This window comes from Pieris napi, chromosome 18, assembly GCF_905475465.1.
Source record: "Pieris napi chromosome 18, ilPieNapi1.2, whole genome shotgun sequence".
NCBI lineage: Eukaryota > Metazoa > Arthropoda > Insecta > Lepidoptera > Pieridae > Pieris > Pieris napi.
The window spans coordinates 1,771,196-1,792,407 of NC_062251.1; the positions used below are offsets into that span (position 1 = coordinate 1,771,196).

The 21,212-nt window shown below is 34.2% G+C and overlaps 3 protein-coding genes across 3 annotated transcripts in view; 2 read left to right on the plus strand and 1 right to left on the minus strand.

Moving 5' to 3' along the window:
- The window catches only part of LOC125058259 (putative U5 small nuclear ribonucleoprotein 200 kDa helicase), a 49,301-nt gene extending 42,347 nt beyond the window's left edge, over positions 1-6,954 (minus strand). The window contains exons 1-8 of the mRNA XM_047662297.1: positions 6,753-6,954; positions 6,323-6,486; positions 5,592-5,793; positions 4,394-4,505; positions 3,593-3,720; positions 2,132-2,242; positions 1,289-1,405; positions 497-629 (exon numbers count right to left, since the gene is read on the minus strand). Coding sequence (XP_047518253.1) covers positions 497-629; positions 1,289-1,405; positions 2,132-2,242; positions 3,593-3,720; positions 4,394-4,505; positions 5,592-5,793; positions 6,323-6,486; positions 6,753-6,797 — 1,012 coding nt within the window. The 5' untranslated portion in view covers positions 6,798-6,954. The remainder of the gene's footprint in view (positions 1-496; positions 630-1,288; positions 1,406-2,131; positions 2,243-3,592; positions 3,721-4,393; positions 4,506-5,591; positions 5,794-6,322; positions 6,487-6,752) is intronic.
- A 677-nt stretch (positions 6,955-7,631) lies between these two features.
- LOC125058165 (mediator of RNA polymerase II transcription subunit 28) lies at positions 7,632-18,949 on the plus strand. The gene is made up of 5 exons (XM_047662188.1): positions 7,632-7,795; positions 14,076-14,200; positions 15,610-15,754; positions 17,661-17,765; positions 18,299-18,949. Exons 1-5 carry the CDS (start codon positions 7,736-7,738, stop codon positions 18,419-18,421), a joined length of 558 nt encoding a protein of 185 aa, XP_047518144.1. The 5' UTR covers positions 7,632-7,735; the 3' UTR covers positions 18,422-18,949.
- Positions 8,031-11,181, plus strand: LOC125058164 (probable lysine-specific demethylase 4B). Its single transcript, XM_047662187.1, has one exon. It carries the CDS (start codon positions 8,273-8,275, stop codon positions 10,760-10,762), a length of 2,490 nt encoding a protein of 829 aa, XP_047518143.1. The 5' UTR covers positions 8,031-8,272; the 3' UTR covers positions 10,763-11,181.
- Positions 18,950-21,212: the final 2,263 nt, after the last annotated feature.

A 21,212-nucleotide genomic window follows, 5' to 3' on the forward strand; every position in this document is an offset into this window, starting at 1 on the left:
GTGAGAGGGAATGTGTGCGTGTCCATAAGGGTATGTGTGCGTGTTCGTGAGAGGAAATGTGTGCGTGTCCATAAGGGTATGTGTGCGTGTCTATAAGGGTGTGTGCGTGTTCGTGAGGGGTATGTGTGCGTGTTCGTGAGAGGGAATGTGTGCGTGTCCATAAGGGTATGTGTGCGTGTTCGTGAGAGGGAATGTGTGCGTGTCCATAAGGGTATGTGTGCGTGTTCGTGAGAGGAAATGTGTGCGTGTCCATAAGGGTATGTGTGCGTGTCTATAAGGGTGTGTGCGTGTTCGTGAGGGGTATGTGTGCGTGTTCGTGAGAGGGAATGTGTGCGTGTCCATAAGGGTATGTGTGCGTGTTCGTGAGGGGTATGTGTGCGTGTCCATAAGGGTATGTGTGCGCGTTCGTGAGGGGTATGTGTGCGTGACTATTCATTGAAAATTTTATACATGTGTGTAGGTGTATAGGAGGACTTTATTATACTACGATACTCACTCATATATCTGTACTTGTTCAGAACTTTGACGAATTCAAAGCAATCATAACCCAACAATAACACAAGTCTATTCTCCAAATCTCTGTCGTCTGAAGCCTCAGCCAGCGCTTGCAGGACTTCACTGGACTTTGCCTAAAAAAAAAAATTATTTACCAAGCTTTTTTAATTTTACCATCAGCTGATCCGACAGACCGTGTCCTTTTGACAATATATATTTTTTTCGAATTGGTTTCTACGTCGCAGTTTTGATTACCCATTTAATCAACTCTTAACTAAACAGCGCCGTTTAACTAGCGGCCTGAAAGGGAGCGTTCAAGTATTACTTCACGCAATTTTTGGAGATTATTGATTATTGATGAAAAAAGGGTGCGTGAACTTATGTACGCGCGTAAGAAGTTATACTTCTTTGGCATTATTAAAAATAGTTTTTGATTGCAAATAATTAATTACAATTAAATAATCAAAGACTGAAAAATAAGTCATTATAGTCAATAAAGTTCAGTTTACATTTGAAAAATTAAATAAATAAATATTTATTATTATTCTCTTACATTAAGTGTAACATAAATTCTATTGTTATTCGAATGATGTTTTTAAATTATGTCCAATGCCGTAACATCTTCCGTGGGCAACTTCATTCTGTTAATTTTGTGTCACGGTGTGCGCGCATCGTAAAATTTCACTCTCATCAATTTTTCATAACGCGCCTAAAGAAGTATAACTTCAAAAAAAAATTTTCTACCTGCAAACGTAAAAACTTTATGATATATATATATATATGTAAAACATACCTGTGACAACATAGCATCAGGAAAATGCCTCGAAAGCCTCCTTTGTAGCCAATAAGCATCTATATCCATGGGGTGAAGTATCACATCCCTTCGCTTTTGGGATTGTTCTTCGGAGAGCTGGAAAATATGAAAAATATATCGATTTTCCAAATAAGATATTGCCCAAAATCTAAAGTCAATTTAAACCAATGTTTCCCCACGTAGGGCCCATTGCCCCGCAGGGGCTACTCGATAATTATTTGAATACTAAATTTTCATTATGTTGAGGAATTTTACTGTGTTATTAAAATTGTTAAAGAATAACAATTTTCTAGAATTTCTTCCTTTAAAAGTTTCTTAAGAGCAAATTTAATTATTCAATACTAAAAATAATAGTTTAAATAAACCTCTGTGCCATATTTTTCGTATATCGAGCAACCCACGCTTTTTCACAATAATACCAGTATTTTTTGTTCATTACCATTTTCAGCCTAAATTAGGAATTATTTTTCACTTTTTAGTTTGATGTGCTTTAAAAGCGTGTTTTTTAGTTTTTTTAAACTATTATTTATTTTTTAGTTTATTTTTTTCGGATTATTGCATTGTCATCGATCTTTGAAGGAGTCGGTTACATACATACATACATACAGGTGAAGCTAATATATAAGCAGGGGTATAAGAATTTTAGAAAATCTAAGATGGGGCATGGGACAAAAATGGTTGGGAAGCACTGTTTTTAACCATGTCTCTGTTTAACTTCTTCTTCCAAGTACATTTAAAACACAGGGTCATTCAAGAAAAGACCTCAAAGAGCCTCCTGCCCGTTTGCCCAGAGTTAAATTACAAAAATATTGTTTAACTTACATTTCCATGTATGGCATTCCGTTTCTCTCCATCACTCTCCTCTTCCCCGCTACTCTCTTTCTCCTTCTCATTTCCTGAACCCTCACCATCTTCCTTCTCTTCTTCCCTTATCTAAATTAGATAGGCAGATACAGTTAATTGTTTATTTCAAGATATTACTAAATACATTCTATCAATACCGCAAACCAAAATATTACTGTTGATTTGGGGCTATTCAAGTATAATATAAGCAGATTTACTGCAATTTATCCCCCCCCCCTTCCTCTCATCAGCAAAAGTAAGCAAAGCTCTCAAAAATAATAGTTCATAAACGTATTAATTTTTTGTAGGAATCCTCGAAAATGCATTTCATTTTCAAGCATAGACAATGTGTGGGTAATATGTGTAAAAAAGTTAATAATTACTGTTGACGTAATCACCAAATAAGTAAATCAAAGACCCTCCATAGTGCTTACGTAATACTTGAACGGCCCCTTTTGTGTGAAATTAATAAATAATATATATATGCTACAATGCCGAAAGCAACACATCTTGACTCAAATGTAGCAGACACAATCAATGACTGTACTACATACAAGTCGTCGGAAATATCTGCGAACCTGGCTTAATGACGTCATACAAACTGGAGAGATAGGAAAAAAAATTGAAGATGTAAAAATAAAAAATATTTTATTTGTGTACTTATTTTTATTGATACTCGTACCTACTTGAAATTTACAAATACTTATTATTTACAATATTTAAAATTCAAATTATTTACAAATTTACAGAGAAACAATAAACACTAAAATGCGATTAAAGAATAATACACGTGCGTCGGCGATTGCGTTGGCAACGGTACTGGATAGGCGAAAACGGGGGGGGTGCGGGGAAGCGCATTCCAGCGAGGTTCGCAGATATTTCCATTGTATTGTAGATGCATCCACAAATAGCCCATAGACGTAGAGTTGCTATGTTATATATAGGAAAACTAGCAGACTCGGCCAAGCGTTGCTGTGGCTAAGGTTTTTGTTATATTGCATAGTAGTAAACTATTCAAGGGAAACGGTAGGAGAACACCAGTCATGGGGACCACCATGCTTTTTTGGTGGTTATACTATTAAATTGTAGCTTATGTGAAACGTTGGTACTTTCAACACAGCGCCATCTGTTAGAATTGTGTCAAATAATAAACAAATAATTTGCAATAAAATTACATTGCGGGTATAAATTGAGATGTAAGCTATCCTATCTTTTAAGTCGGATCAAACTGCACACGGTGTGCAAATTTGATTGATATCGGTTCGGTAGTTTAGGAGTCCATAGCGGACAAACAACGTGACACGTAATTTATATATATTAAGATGAGTTAGTCTATGGTTATGAAGGTTTTAGTACACTGAAAATGAGGGCTTTGATTTATGGTTATTAGTAAAATTGTTATTCTAATTTAAGTTTTATGACGAATATAGAATAACATACCTCTCCATAAGCATCTTCATCATCCTCTTCCGAAGATTCCTCAAACTGAACATTGATGCCATATGTTTCGTCAATTTCAGTGTTGCCCTCCGACGCAGAGTTTATATTAAAGTCTGTTATTTTCTTGCCTGTGAACAAAATAAGGTTGTGATTGAATGCCATTATAAATACATGTGTTAATATGCTTCTTTGTTTAAACTTAGGTGCAAATAAAAGTTCTCACTACAGTCAAAACCGTTTACAATGAGATTGTTTAGAACAACATACCAGTTATGTTGAGCAAAATCAAAGGTCCCTTAATTCTATTGTATAAGGGTGCGTACAGACTATGTAACATATTATATAACTTGTGTTTTATAAAACGTCCACATTATGTAACCTTGTTATTCAACATTATAACATAAAACAATACTGTACACATTAGAATAACAATGCAATATAACAATGTTATATAACCATTTTAAATAACAAAAGAAAAACAAAAAAACGTAGATGCTGGGTTCGTCCTAGCATACATATCAATAACATGTTATTATAACATGTTGTATAGCAATGTTGTATAACATGTTATGTTATATAGTCTGTACGCACCTTTAGGTTCTTAATAAGGTCCTCAGCTGTTACGACTATCGATTTTTACGACCAAATATTAGTCCTTACGATTTTGACTACGGTCGAATTACTCCTATCATATTTATAAATGGCATTAATATTAATAATATATAAAAAGCCTTTTTATTTCTTGCAAAAGAACAAAGTAAACTTATTTCTATTATATCTTTTTTTTTAAATAATACTGACCTAAATTTACGAGCACAGCAAATCTCTCATCAGCTATCGGACCAAGTAATAATTCAATTTCTTTTTTCCTCTCTGGATCTTTTAATTTGTCATTCTTGAGAACCACCAACACCTAAAAAGAAGATAATGTTGTCATACCAATTGTAGTTATAACACATAACGACAATATGTAGTTGACTAATATACATATTCATCAATTATAAGCAAAAAAAAGTGTGTGTGTACAAAGTACACATGTCAGAAGTGAAACTTCAGTGGCAAACTAATCTTGAAGTGTTATTCATATTTATACAAATCTAAAAGTTTAGATTGCCGATACTTAGAGGGACGGAAAAAGAAATATGTTTGGAATTTAATTAATTTAATTGTCATTAAAATATTAAGTGTCGAATAAAAAATAATAAATAGTGTGACGGTAATTTTTTTTCCAACGCCGATAAAGAAGTTTGACTTCAAAATGGAACATGGCGCGTAACCGAAAAACGTGACGCGTAACGAAAAAATGTTACACTAAATTTTTTTCCAACCCCGAAGTTTCACTTCAATAAATAAATAGTAATCATATTTTTAAGTTATTGCATAGTTTATATCGCGGGCCTCGAGCGTGGAGACAGAATCAAGAAATTCCGTAACGAAAAAACCTTGCGCGTTAGAGCGGGACACAACGCATACTGATTACTGCGTATTCACATCTCTCTGACGAGATCGGTGACGTAGCGTAAACGCGGCCGGTGCAGCCGGTACGCGTTAGAGTGAGACAGACTATATAGGCGAGTTAGTCTGAGTCTGGTAGAATGGTAGATTGAATTAATTTATCAAAGAAAAAAGAAAAAAACTTGAATTAATATCAAAGGAAAAAAAATACTGCATAAATAAATAATTATAATTGCATAAGTTGAAATTTTTTTTATGCAATAGCTTTACCGCGGCAGTGCCACACGTTTATAGTATCGCAATGAGGAAAAGCTGCCAGCGTTAAAGGTACACTGCCACAGAGACCAAACTTTTTAAACTTGTTTTAATTTTTTTAAATCAAGTTTTATTATTACTATGTAGGTATAGAAAATTGTAAATACTATTTATGTGACTGTTATGATTACTAATAAATAAATTATAATATTATTAATAGCAAAACAAGTATAACTTATACTATACTCCAATATTAATATACAATAATATTACAGTGAACAAAGGTTACCTCATCACAAGCCCCACACAAAATATCCCGTGGCTGATCTCCTAATGCACTTTGCATAAAGGCAAGTAACAATTCATATGCATGACGTGTATGCTGAGCTCTTGGTCTATATAAAACACCCGCTGGAGTGTCATCTGCCCAAGCCACCCGTGCAGCTTTGGATTTCGACAGTTCATAGGTTGCTTCGTCACGTTTTTGACGTCTGTAAATAATTAACTTTAAAGGCTGCTATTCATAGAGTGCAGAATTAATTAAAATTCGGCTCTTCTTATCTTATACCAAACTGTCAGTCCTTGTGCTGTATAAATTCAAATTTTCTAATTATTGGCTTAAGTCCTCCTAGTGAAAGAATTAACTGAGACCAAGCAAGAGTTCAAATTCTAATTTTGGTAAGGTTAAAATATTTTATGTCTCATAAAAATACAAAGTATCACAGACATGAGAACACTTACAATATAAACATAAGAGGAATTTCATCCTTTTAAACCTTTAAATATAGGTTAAGTTATTTTTTATTATGTTTTTCCTCTCAAGCACCATTATCTGTGCATAAAATATACTTGGAACATAAACTAATATAGTAAAAAACAAATAAATCTCATAGGGTTTTTAACTTCTTTATACAAAAGTTATATTTGCACAGACAGAAAACACAGGTATGACAGATTAGTCACCTGTGCTGTCCAAACTTAAGTAATTATTATGTCTAAAAAAATATATTAAAAACTTACTTGGCCTTTCTTTCTTCAGCTTTGTCAGGTTTCGTTCTTTGTGCTCGATCACCCATCTTTGTACCAGTAAGCTTTCCTGACAGCGATAGAACCTCTCCTGTTGCCTCATCTCTACCACGGCGTTCTATTAACCTCACATCGGCTTGAAGGACAAGATTAGAATTCTGTAAACATATTACTCCTATATAATGATCGTCCAAGAGAAAGGAAGGTTCAGTAGCTATGCTAGGGGTTTAAAATGGAATAAGTTGTTAAAGCAGAGATAAACACAGGTTTTTGCTAAATGTTATAAATTTCATTATTTACATTTCTGTTATAAAAACAGGCACATAAATAATGTCACGAAGAATCAGACTTAATAATTGTTATCACCTAAGATGAATAGCGATAAGTTCAAACAACATTTCGTAACATTATAAAACAATCATACCGCTTTGTACTCGTACTGCAGCTGTCTCGCCGCAGCATCCGCCATGGTGAAGGTTGTTTATACAAATTTACTCAATAAAAGTGCAGTTTTAAAGAAACAAACAAAAATATTTCTTCCTGGAAATTTTAACAAAACGGCGTTTCAACTTATTAAGGTTATTCAATATTTACGCCGAACTCCGAAGACGCCATTTACATTTCTGACATAAGAATTATGACTTACGTTTGGACAATGATAACTGACATTTGACACTGTAATAAGAAGATAGGATGTAACGATTCTATACGATCCGTCATTTAGATTTCAGGAGTAAATATAAAAATTGACTATGCTTACGAAACGGTACCTTTCCACGCTTTTAATATTTTAATTTAATACTGCCTATACATCAAATATAAAAAAGTTGTTTCTTTCAATTGTTGTTAGTGAATCAACAATTACCTAAAAACTATTTTTTTAGATTTATTTAATTTAAACGAGATAATTTTTTCTAAGAGAATATTTTTAACATCCTCATTAATTCTCAAAGTAACGTTATATTTTTTTAAATTTCTATGATATAATGCTTATGGCTGCTAGTTGCCCTCTGAAACAAAAACTTTCAAGAAATAAAAACTATAGAGAACTAGACTGTATGCGAAATATTATGTTTTTTATCGATTTTACGTATATAAAAAAATACTACATGTAATTTTTATTAAGTATAGTCATGGCTAGTCTACTTTATTGAGATTGAATATTTATTTGTGTATAAAATAACTATGTAATGCCTGCTGTACACACAAGAAACGTAACTCGTAAAACGAAACTAGAAAATGATATTATTCTACTAAGTTTTTCAGTAGTCTAGTGCTAGTCTGTGATGTACAGATACCTAACATACTAATCCCCTGTGACGCAGAGCATGTGTGCCAATGGTTGAGTGTTGAGATGTTGATAATGTAAATAACAGTAACAAAATTAATCAAATTTAGTGTATCAAGATGGCTGCCCCATCCAATGGAACTGGAAATCTTGTAGACGAGTTTGAAGAGTCATTTCAGGTATGCATTTGATAATAATTTAAATAAAATATGAGATTTAATTGTTTAGTATATGGTATTTTTTAACCTCCTTTCTGTTCCGGTATCTGTCAAACTGGAAGTACCAACATAAGAAAGTAAATCCGTGTCTTGTTAAAATTAGCTTGAAGCTTCATAGGGTAAATTTTGACGTTTTTTCATGAAACAGTCCATATGAATGGTCTACGTGACCTACTTTTACTTATGCGGCTTCAACCGATTTATAGTGATTTTTGTTGCAAGCGTATCGAGTCGGCCATTTTACTAATCATTGATGTTTTTACTGTAAATGAAGGTTGCTCTTAATAAGTAAATATAAATTTTAGAATGAAACATATAGAAGATAATCAAACAATTGAACGTCGATCAATAAATTATGGCTGCTAATATATAAGTGAAAAGTGCGGTTAATAATTGACGAAATATTGTGATTGACTGTGATCGTGTTGATATTTGACAATGTCTGGTGGAGATGAGTTCTGTTCGTCAGGGACAGGTGTTAACATCCAAGTGTTTCGTCCCACTTGGGATGAATTCAAAGATTTTAACAAATACATACAGTATATGGAATCGAAAGGAGCAAATAAAGCTGGTCTTGCTAAAGTTATTCCTCCACCAGAGTGGGTTCCCAGGCGAAATGGTTATGACTTAGAAGACCTGAACATCACGATTCCGTCACCAATTTGTCAGGTTGTTACTGGAAAGCAAGGTTTATTTCAACAAATTAATATTCAAAAGAAATCAATGACAGTCAAACAGTTCTCTGTACTTGCGAACTCTGCGAAATACTGTACACCACGACACACTAGTTTTGAGGACTTAGAACGAAAGTATTGGAAGAATGTCACCTATGTAGCACCAATTTATGGCGCAGATGTGAATGGAAGCATTACAGACCCTGATGTTAATGAATGGAACATCAACCGCTTAGGTACTATCTTGGACTTTGTTAACTCTGATTATGGTATCGAAATAGATGGTGTGAATACGGCATATCTCTATTTTGGTATGTGGAAGACAACATTTGCTTGGCATACAGAAGATATGGATTTGTATTCAATTAATTATTTGCACTTTGGTGATCCTAAAACTTGGTATGCAGTGCCTCCTGAGCATGGAAAAAGGTTTGAACGAATAGCTGCTGGTTTCTTTCCGACTTCAGCCAAAACATGCCAAGCGTTTTTAAGGCATAAGATGACTTTAATCTCACCCCAAATCTTAAAGCAATATTCTGTACCAGTTAACAAAATAACTCAAGAGGCAGGTGAAATTATGATAACATTTCCCTATGGATATCATGCTGGGTTTAACCATGGTTTTAACTGTGCTGAGTCAACAAACTTTGCAGCACCAAGGTGGGTTGAATATGGAAAGCGAGCCACTCAGTGCACATGCAGCAATGACATGGTAAAAATTTCTATGGATACATTTGTGAAACGATTCCAACCTGACCGCTATGAGTTATGGCTTAAAGGGCAAGATGTAGGCTGCCACCCGGAACAACCAGAAAAAATGGTTCCTGCTCCACATCCATCGGGTCAAGATATTCTTTGTAATAAAAATAATACAGAACTCCCACAAACATTTATTGAAGCTGAAGAAGAAGGGTTGAAAAAGAAGAAAAGACATCCACTACACTTAAAACGTGCCATGGCAAGTAAAAGCATTTCTGAAGGGGCAATTGCAGTGTCAATATTGGGTCATGATGTCATGGATGATGATGAAATGGCTATGGCGGAAGGAGATCTAGACATGATGACATCGATGAAAAAACCTATGATGCCCATAGAGCATGGAGACCCACAGTTAGATGCTCTAGAAGATATATGGTTGAAGGGAGACGAGATGGACCCTTCAGAAGCACAGTTGCCAGATGTTGGTTACATGGATTCCGATAAAGACTCAGACTATGAAGTACGTAAGTCAAAAAAGCCAACTAAAGTCAGAAAACCTAGAAAGGACAGTGTTAAAAGAGAGAAAAAAGAGGTAGATGACATAGACAAGCCAAAAACTACACCAAAAAAAAGGCAGGTTAAATCGAAAAAATTGTCAAACAAAGAGCTTGAAGACATGTCAGATGTAATTTCAAATTGGGACTTACCACATCACAACATGGGAACTGAAACAGTAGTCAGTCAATCAGATCCATTAAGTAACATAACTGAGACGAATACCGAGGCTAAATGTAACACAACACCACAGACAGACATAACTAATGAACCTAAAAAGAAAAAACCAGGTAGAAAACCTAAAAACCCTAGTCAAGACACACCGAAAAAAGATATTATTAAAAAAGAACAGACTAAACGCACACCTAGGCCAAAGAAAGAAAAGCTTGAAGGGGACAAAAAGTTACGCAAACCCAGAAAACAAAAGGCTCCAAAATGCAATCCAGACTTTGAGTATCATTCACCTCTGCAGCCTGTTATTTCCAGACAGAATAAAATTTATAACGAACAGTCTCCAAAACATCATAAAAAGCCGCCTGGTTGTCCTAAAGTATATCCAGGACTTGCCGACCCAAATTCACGAGTACCTTCAGTATTGCCACCTATAAATAAGAATCCTAGTGCTTTTGAAAGTGAATTTCACAAATTCATGACAAAAAATCAGAACGAATTAACGCCTATATACCATAAGAAATCCCCACCGAAAACTAAGAGAACTGAAACTAAACCAATAAAGGAAGCTATACCCCAGAGAACAGACTTTCCACTACCTATTGGGCAGTATAACGATAATATTTTCCTAGACTCACCCATAGATTATAGAATGTATCAAACACAAGGTATGCCTCCACCGCAGATGACAAACCCCTCACAAGATAGGAAAGCATGGAGAGGAGATTATTATTCAAACTCTTATAATTTTAATAACCCTTATGATTCCATGAATCACCCGTTCTACAGAAGTCCGTACCAAACGCCATGGTATAATTATCAAAAATAGGCAATATTTTATCTATATATTTTATCTATTTTGTTGTATGTTTCTCTAAATATGATTTTATGTATAAGTAATAAATAGTCTAAGATATAATTTTGATTATTATTTCACCTCTCACATTTAGCGGAACATACATATTTTGTTCATATAATTGATAAATCAAAACATTATTTAAAAATAACTAATTGTTTTGGATCCTGTAGTCTAGTACAAATTAATCAATATTGTACTTATTATTTGCATATAGATCTCACTATTAAAAGTAATTGTGAAATTATAGATTTTAAATAATTATTTAATATTAAATTAGTAAATTTAATGTAAGATTAACAATAAAGGCTGAATTCACAATTAAATAGAGAAAGAAATTTGTTTTTATTTCATTTTTAAGTTATTCAAATATATCAGAAGACAAGTTAGGGAGCGTTCAAGTATTACGTAACGAGTTTTAGGAAGGGGGGGGGGTCCTTTTGTAAAACGTTACGATGTGCGAGGATTGAATTACGCGTTATTGTTAATATGTATTATTTTCGACTTACACCACATAATAGTAACTAAAGAGACAAGGTGGTCACGAAACGTTTTACTATGTTTGAGTACAGTACTGTACTAGGGTACTGAAAAACGTTACGGCGAGTTACATGGGGGGGGGGTCAATAATCTCCAAAAATTGCGTTACGTTATACTTGAATCCTTAGTGGATTAGGAGTGTTTTGTTAGGTCAGACAATTCTTCCTAATTAGGAATTGAAGACAAAATATTTGACAAGAATATGATCAAACTGAAAATAAAATTTCGTCTCCATTTATAATTTTATTAAATCATTAAGAATCTTTAATTGATTTAATTATTACAATATTTAAATTATTTAATCAGTTATCTCCACACTTGTTTGCTCTTAAAAAATGCGGCGGTGTAATAAGTTATTGCAATTTGCAATTGATGTCTAGTCAGATATGCCAGAATAGATAATTCAAACAAAATATTTTATGCTATTCCGGTGGTTAGGCGGACGAGACCGAGCATTAGTTCCTTTTTTGTGATGTTAGACATTTTAGTTAACTGATTTTAATGATTTTTTATTTATTTAGTTGTGCAAATTTGTAACGATAAAATAATGAGTTAACAAAGATTTCGCTATTTATAGTTTTACTACGGTCTAATAGAACACTTACTAATATTTGAAGAGACCTTCTCTTCTTGTGGTAGATTAAAATGTACTTTTTAATTTTTAATAATTGTAATTTTCTGTTTTAACCAAATAAGAGTGTAAATAAAAATGTGTCCACCGCTCAAGATTTTTATTTTCTACTATGTCAAGGCTAGTACGTATGTAGTAATCTTAATATATATAAATTACGTGTCACGTTGTTTGTCCGCTATGGACTCCTAAACTACCGAACCGTCAATCAAATTTTTCAAATCAAATCAGACTTTTTTTTATGGCTCTGGCACGGTTTGTGCATTAGCCAGCGTCAAGTATAAGATTTTTATAATTCGTGCTTTTTGCCTTAGAAATTCGACCATGTCCTCCATGTACGGTTTAGGCACTCGCCCGGTACCGCACAACCCTCCCAAAGGCCGAGAACTAATTTAAATTAAATTAAAACTTGCCCTCGAACCGGGAATCGAACCCGGTACCCCTCACCTAGCTGCCACTTAATAAGACCGCTAGGCTATGAGGCTCTTCAACCACACTTTGATATTGATCAAAGACAGAGTTACCTCATCAAAAAATGTTGTAAATCAGAAAGTGCTTTAACATGCTGAATCGCAATATTGGCGCTAGAGAGAAGAGGCCTAATGTGTAAAACTGCCATTCTTCTTTCCCAATGGCAAGCAATAAAACGTTTCTGTATTTGCAAAAAAAGTTGTATTAATGTTATTAATGAAATCCTAAATTAAGTTTAACTAAAGTTAACACGATATTATTAGACTGTTAGGCGGAACGAAGTTAGCCGGGTCAGTTAGTAAATAATTAAATCTAATTTAATACAACATGTATTGCTGGTGAGATACATTGTTTCTATAAATTGTTGTATCTATCTACATCTGATATTCCATTATTGTATTGTACACTCATTGATTCAATGCATAAATAACTTTGTAATGTATGTACATATTTTTTTTTTACCATTCACACCAATTGACCTAGTCTAAGCTGGTGAAGCTTGTGTTATGGGTACTAGCCAACGGATATACATACATATTATAGATAGATAGACATATAAATACATATTTTAAACACCCAAGACCTAAGTACAACACCGAATGCTCATCACATCGATGTTTGTCTCAGCCGGGGATCGAACCCGGGACCCAAGGATTCGCAGTCAGGGGTACTAACCACTAGACCAATGAGTCGTCAAATTACTGGTGAGATACATTGTGTTTCCATACATTATTGTATCTATCTACATCTGATATTCCATTATTATATTGTACACTGATTCATTCACTGCATAAATAACTTTGTAATGTATTTATTTAGAAAATCGGACCGAAATTGAAAAATATAGCTTTTCCTTGATTTATACATTAAACTTTAATTGTATTCTAATTGCACACCTCTGGCAGTGCTCTACTCTCGACATGTCAAAAAACCCAGTCTTTCGAAACTTGAATGACTTTTTTCTCACTAATATAACACTTACAGGATAATATGAGTGCACTAAAATCGAGTTAATTTATCAAGCACATATGGTATTTTTTATGAACAATTATTTTGTTTAACATAGTAAATAATAACATTAAAATCAATCATTCTTGGACGTCCGTCAGTCTGTGTTTATGGATCCATGTATGTGGCAGAGAAATGGGTCGAAAAATTTATCGTACCAGAATACTTTTTCTCTTATTATAGTTAAGTTATACCCTGGGCTGATTCCTAGTTGATATTAGCGTTCTATGTACTGTCGTTTAATTATAATTTGTAAAAAACTAAAATACGGCTGTGCGCCACTATATATTTTTTTATAATATAAATATATAGTGGCGCCATATAAAGTAAATAATATAATTGTTTTTTTTTTCAATCATTCATTTTCATAAATTTTTTTTATTTATATTTTTTTTGTTATTTTGTTTTAAAAAACTTGAGTTTTTGCTTTAGAATATTAAATGTGAATGACCGCTATGAGGCGTGCACTTTTGGATTTTCCAAACTATTTTTAAGCTTTAATAAATGAATTATTTGAAAATTCCTCCAACAATCGCCCCCGAACGTCAGTTTTGGTGTTTTTTTATAAATATAATGCTGATTTTTAAGGTGCTATTGTTAGTATAAAAAACAAAATAATAATAATTAATATTTCAGCATTGTCTGAACGTGTTTACGAAGCAAGAAGCGTCAACATGTGTGGAGAAAGAGGAAGTCAAGGTAGAAGTTGAAAGGTTCATTGACCTGGCGAGGCAGATGGAAGCGTCCTTCTTACAGAAAAGGTAGGGGATCGATAGTAATAACCCTGGTCTTGGTCCATGACCCTTCATCTGGGACTCGCTTTATCATTCTGAATTAATAACCAAACTAAGACCAGGGGGGGGGGGTTGTGTTGGGTACAGAAAAACGTTACGGCGCGTTACATGGGGCAATACGAAGCTTTAGTCATGCGTTGCATTACATGATTACGCAGGACTAATATATAACGATATACAATATTTTATACGGTATATATCCATAGGCCCCAGGGTATTTTAAAAAATATTAAATAATTAATTAATAATAAAAAAATCAGTGGCGCTAAACCTTTTTAGGGCCTCAGATTTCTGCATTTCACCATGCCTCCACACAACTTTCCACAAATCTTTGTTTTTAATTTATTTTATTACTAGCTGATCCGGCAAACGTCGTTTCGCCATGTATATCATTTATAATAAAAAAATAGGGGTTGATCGTAGAGGGGTGAAAGTTAGGGGTTGTATGTATTTTTTAATGCTGTATCATAAAAAAATAAAAATTAAAAATTTTGTCTAAAAAATAAAAATAAAAATTTAGGGGTGGACTACCCTTAACATCTGGCGGGCTGATTTGTGAATCTAAACCATTCCCAGATCCCCTTGAAGACACACAAAAAATTTCATCAAAATTGGTCCAGTCGTTTAGGAGGAGTTCAGTCACATACACACACACACAAGAAATATATATTTTATTATTATTAATTTACTATTAATTACTTAAGAAGTCATGTGGAACATGGTGTTACTGGTTGCAGCTAATTACAAACATTTTGTAAAACAAAAAACTTGGCGATTAAAAAGAGTGGCGGAGAGTTTATTGCCAGTTCTTAGTAGTTTGTTCTACGCCGTTGAGTTTGAGAACTGGCAGTAAATGTAAAATTAGAAGCATTTAATATGTATTTCTTTTAGACCTTCATAAGTTTACATTGTGTTACCTAAATGAATAAATGATTTTGATTTGTATCTGTATCATGATCATTTGTCTAATTGTGCATTTTACATCTTCATTGTTTGAGGTACCAATTTTAATTTTACTTAACAAAGCAGTGTTTGCCCTAGTGCTGTCAGCGTGCGGCTCTCATCTGAGGTCGTAGGTTTGATCCCCAGCTGAGCACCGATGGATTTTTTTTCTAGGTGAAGGAAAACATCGTCAGGAAACTGGCTTGCCTTAGACCCAATGAGTCGACGATTTGTCAGGCATAGGAGGTTGATTAGCTATTTGCCTATTCGATTGACAAATGATCATGAAAAAGATATACAGAAATCTGCGGTTCATACCTAAAAAAAATTGTAGCGCCACTATTTATTTTTTTAGTCATCAAGTTTCGATCCAAAATTTATGATCCAAAGATTAAATTTTTACCAATTTTTTTACCAACTTTATGAATTTCCAGGTTCCTACTATCAGCTATGAAGCCGGAACTGCTCGTAAAAGAAGAGAACAATGACTTGAAATGCGAGTTGCAGCGCAAGGACGAGCTGCTCAGACGTCACTATGACAAGATCAGCCAATGGCATAATCTGTTAGCTGATCTTCAGGTTTGTGTTACCTTGAATCATGGTCTAATGGCAATAAGGTCGCAGAAGGTAAATCGTTTAAATCCCTTGGGTTGCTTTAACTCAGGTCGTTCAGTTCACTCAGGAACATGCCTTAGAGGTAAAGAAAGCGCGGAAGGTAGATGGCCTACTTTCTGATGATATAGATAGATGAGTAAATGCTGTGGGTGTCAAAAAATCTCAAACGAGGCGGTGGCGTAATCTGCTAGCTGATGGGCAGATGGTATAAGTACCTTGAATCGGGGTCATGATGTTAATACTCGGAACAAGCGCAGGCTGCAATTTCCCCGTACTAGACTATCTAAAGTTAGGAATTATTTTTTGGTAAAAGGGATACTCTCCTTTAATAAAATCCCAGAGGCTCTTTTATCTCTGCCTTTTAATAAATCTAAGAAATGTATTAAAGTAAATCTGTGTAAAAAGGCTTAATATAAAGTTAACTATTATCTAGTTGATAAAAGGGCCTGGGACTAGTGTTAGACCGGCTACTTCTAATTAATTTGCGATATTTGTTTTAAAAGAAGTGTACCGAGAGTTTTTGACGTGACAACGTCTTATAATTCGATGGAGCTGGCTGCACGCACGAAAAAACATGACTCATGCGGCGTTACCTCGCTCTGAGGCGTTACCACGCTCTGAGGCGTTACCTCGCTCTGAGGCGTTCCATTTAAAATTGACATAATTGTATTTATGCGTACAAATAAATGTAACTTGATCAATCCAATTGTGATTTCCTTTTACCTCCTTCTCTATATCCATACAAAATATCTATCAAACAAATAAAATTTAAATTTTTTTTTGAAAAATGCAACCATCCCATCAATATTTTTTTATGACGTTGTCACGTTCAACTATCGTCAGTAAACCGACTTTACAGACAACCGATTTTTTTACGCCGGCTTTTTCTCTCTGCCTACACCCTCTGTCTTCTTTGCCTAGGAGTAGCATTAGCAGGAGTAGATTCTAATTTAATGACGTGGAATAAGTGATACCTGTATCTTATATTGCATAATAAACATATTTTATTTTAATGTAATTGAGATCAAAGGTGGCTGAAATCTGCTTTGCCTGATGCTGATTCTCAATTCAGTTCTCTCTCTTTAATCGGCAGCTCATGTCTGAGCGCCGTCAGCAACGAAGCGTCTGGAGCTGATTATCTGTTTCCACCGGTTTTCAGCGCCTCTCTTATGACAGTTTTGATGACGATGAGTCTTTCACTTGATTGGTCCATCTGGTCGGTGAACGGCCACGTGATCTTTTGCCTTCTGTGTTACCAAACACGATCAGTTTCTCCAAGTTTCCATCGCCTCTGCGCATTGTATGGCTGGCGCATGTAGCTGTAAGTAGTCAGGCGAGTTCGTATGCGGAGTTGGGTCAGGATCGATGATCTCTTCGCAATCCACGGTATTCTGAGCATTCGCCGCGAGCACTACATCTCAAAGACATTTATCTTTTCTCGAGCCAAGATAGTCCACGTTTTTACTCAATACAGTATCAGTATCAGTCTTATTTTGGTTTTGATACCAATTCTCTTCTCTTCCAGATGTTGCCTAAACGCCATGGCATCTTTAGCCAACTCTGTTCACTCAGGAACATTATAGGATGTTTTCCTAATTAGACCTAAGGCAAGCACGGAAGCCAGATCGCCTACTGACCGATAATGTCGTCAAGATATACTTTTCAGGGTTTTGTCTGGTTTTTTTCGCTTGTAGAATATAAGAGTCCCCCCCCCCCATTTTTTTAAATACAGAACTGGACTGTTGGCTACATTCCCTCATGTTAATTGAGATATAGCCTATTACAGGGCACGCCTATCCAGGAGTCTATTTAATATGAAATAGAAATTAGAAAGGAAGAGTTCCATTTGTATAATGTCTGTAATTTTTAGGGTCACACAGTATACAACAAGTGTCAACAGCAAACGACACCGCAGCCGATGCAACAAGCCGCCTCACCGATGCAGCAGCCGTGCAGCGTGCAGCAAAGCGTGCAGGTACAGTGAATCAATCAATTTAAAAAAAAACTGAAACTACCCTTATTTTGACTTTAAAAACATGTTTCGGTTTGGCCTATATAGAAAGTTTTATAAATTACCCTCAATTTGGCCTAAAAAAAAAATTTTCGGTTAGGCCAATATAGAAAGTTTTACAAACTACCCTCAGTTTGACTTGAAAAAGACTTTTCGGTTTGGCCTAAATAGTTATGATGTATAAAGATTTATTTAGGTCTTACGAAGTGCGAAATATTTTTAACTTTGTCCATAAATTTATCGGAAATTATCTCATATTAACGTAATCCTTTGAGATTTAGATTAGAGACATCTCAACCTGTCCTATGCTCAGAATGTATTCTTCAATAGTTTAATTATAAAATTGTGGTATGTAGAATTCAATACGTAAAATTCCTAAAATATGTCAAATAGAAGACACATAGTATCCTTTGAGGATGCACTTTCTCTTTTTTAATATACAAAGTTGACATGGTGACATGGTCTGATAACCTCAGTTATAATAATGTAACTCTTAGGCCCAGCAAATGGCAGCTGCTGCAGCCGCGCAGCAAGCGGCGCTCCAGCAGCAAGCAATGCAGCAACAACAGGTCAGACCCCCATTACCGCCCGCGTATCCTAATACCGTCACGAGGCGGTAACAAACAATAGAAACTGACAAAGATATACCTATCTCTCTCTAAAATCAACGATAATTGTTGCCGTCCCTTTCTATTAGTATTATAGGGGCTGCCAGATTACAAAGCAGTAAAAATTTAAACAAATGTAGTTGTATTTAAATTTAAAAAAAACAACAATGGTTGATTATTTAAATATATAATTAAGTTTATTGGAAAACAACTTATAAGGTTTAAAAAGGTTAATTAATTATTATATTACTAAAGACTAGCAGAAACAAAATATATCTAATTGTAAACAATTGTCGAATCCACTTGAAGGCGAAAAAAATTATGTAAATCGATCCAGCTGTTTAGGATTTAATTATAAATAGAAGGTTTATATTATATAAAGATTAAATGGAAATTGAAAAATTTATATTTGAAGCTTATATCTAAGAAAAATCTTAATTATAATAATAAAATAAACATAATCGGTAAAAAACATCTGAAACAACATATGAAATTATATTCTATACATTATCTAAAGAACGGTGAAATGCTATTTTATTTAAATAAAATATGAACATCAAAAAAAAATCTAAATTTACATTAAGGGGGCGTCCATAAATTACGTGAGGTGTTTAAGGAGGGGAGGGGGTCGAGTCAAATCTCATTTAATCTTACGTTGGAGAGAGGGGGGGTCTCGGCAAATATCACGCAATTTTTTTTCTGATTGAAAAATTTTTTTTTGGAAAACGGTTGACCCTAAAGGCCATCTCTGCAACTTCCCGCTAACTCCATATCTAAACGCTCAACATTTCACTTATTTTGTTTTAGTCGTAAATAAAAGCACGAAGCAATTTTTTTTTCTTTTTCAACGCGTTTACGTAAGAAACCCCCACATTTTGAAAAATCTCACGTGAGATTGGGGGTTGGGGGAGGGGGTTGAATAAAATCTCACGACATCTCACCAGGGGGGGAGGGAGTCACAGAAAATTTAAAAAAACACCTCACGTAATTTATGGACGCCCCCTAACTGCTAGTTCAAGGAAAATGGAGTACTGGCCATAAACAATAATAATAAAAACAACAATTAGCTAATGTTAATGCCGCCAAGACCATAAATTGTAAAGCATTATCCATAAATTTAGAGGTTTATTAGGTCTCGTTACCATAAGATATTTAAAAATAAAAAGAGGTTTATTGTTCTAATTTTAAAATTTGAAAGTATAAAATAAGGTTTTATATAACAATTAAATATTTAAGAAATATGCTAGTTTCCGATCGGAAAGTGAACCTCAATGACATCTCACCGTTTATTAATGAACGACTCTTCACTCTAGTATTAAATCAAACGCCTTGTAATCTAGGCATAGATAACACTCGAAGTGTCAATTTGTGTAGTAAATTCGCATTTTTGTAGATAACTGAATTGTTAAAGTTTTATTAGTAATGGTGATTTTGTTTGTTTCGCTATATTTAAGTGTGTTATTTTTGTCAATCAACAGTTCCCAGGTTAAACTTAGATTATTAAAAAAAACAATCAATTTCTAAAGTAGAACGTAATACGAAAGCTATTTACATTCTAGAATTAATAAAAAACAAAATTTAAACGTTTTTATGGCTTATACAACGAAATATTGCAAAACTTTTTTGAATGAAACGTAAATAAAATTGTTGAACAATACTCGCGCGTTTGACCTTGAACCCCTGACCGATTTTTCAGAGTTCAAGGCTAAACAAAACGGAGTAATTTTGTCGAAACAAATTTAGTTTTAAAAACTAAACTACTTTATTAGGAATACAGATGTACTTATAGATATATTAAGTAAATAATTGTTTATTGTAGTATTTTATTTTTAAGCACGCATGCGTTGTAATTTTAGTAGCAATTGGTAGTAGTGTTGCCACTGTTATATTTAATAAATACATTTTAATTTTATTTTTTGTTTTATTTTGCATGCACATGCTTTTTAGAGTTATGCACGCATGGTGATTTTTTTTATTGATATCCAAAACTTTTGGGGTTTGCACATAAAATGGCGATAGGCGATACCTGCCTACGTAATATGTACGTAATTGTAAAGTAAGTTTGCCCATAGACTGTGAGGCACAGAAAGCTTATCAACTACTCGTCCATAGTTTAAAAATTATCAAAGTAATATACAATCTGAGAAACAGCAGACAAATAGTATGGAAATGGGACTTGAGACAAAATTACATTTCTACTGGCATGACCAACGTGAATTTGTATACAGTCACGTGACAAAGCGTGAGCTAATTAAATGAAGTCCAATACAAAATCGTTTATCGTTAGTTACGTACACTACTCCGACCTGATTTGACTGTAATGTCACCAGTAAGTTGCGTTTTTGTATACAATTCAGAAGATTATTAAGACTCTTAAGTCTAGATTTTTAGTCTAGTCGACAAGTCACACAGTGATTGATAATATATCTTTATGTTGTACGAAGGAGGGTCCACCTATAATACCAACATACTTGGAGGCCAATACCAGTCAGATAGAGTATACTCTTCCTGCTGGAACACATACCTTAGGTTATTCTACAACTGTAGAGGTCACTCCGGATAGTACTTTAAACTAGGCTGTAAGACAACAGAAGTTAACCGTTTAAATAATCAATTATTATTTGTGGATAATAAAAAGGTAGCTTCTGGCAATTTAACATGTTTTAATAAACCAAAAGGAAAGCAACATACTTTAAGATTATTTCATCAGAATATTCAAGGTTGCTCTTCCAAATTACTGGAAATAGAAATGTTTTGAGAAAAAACCAAGTTCGATATTATTTGTTTAACTGAACATTGGTTA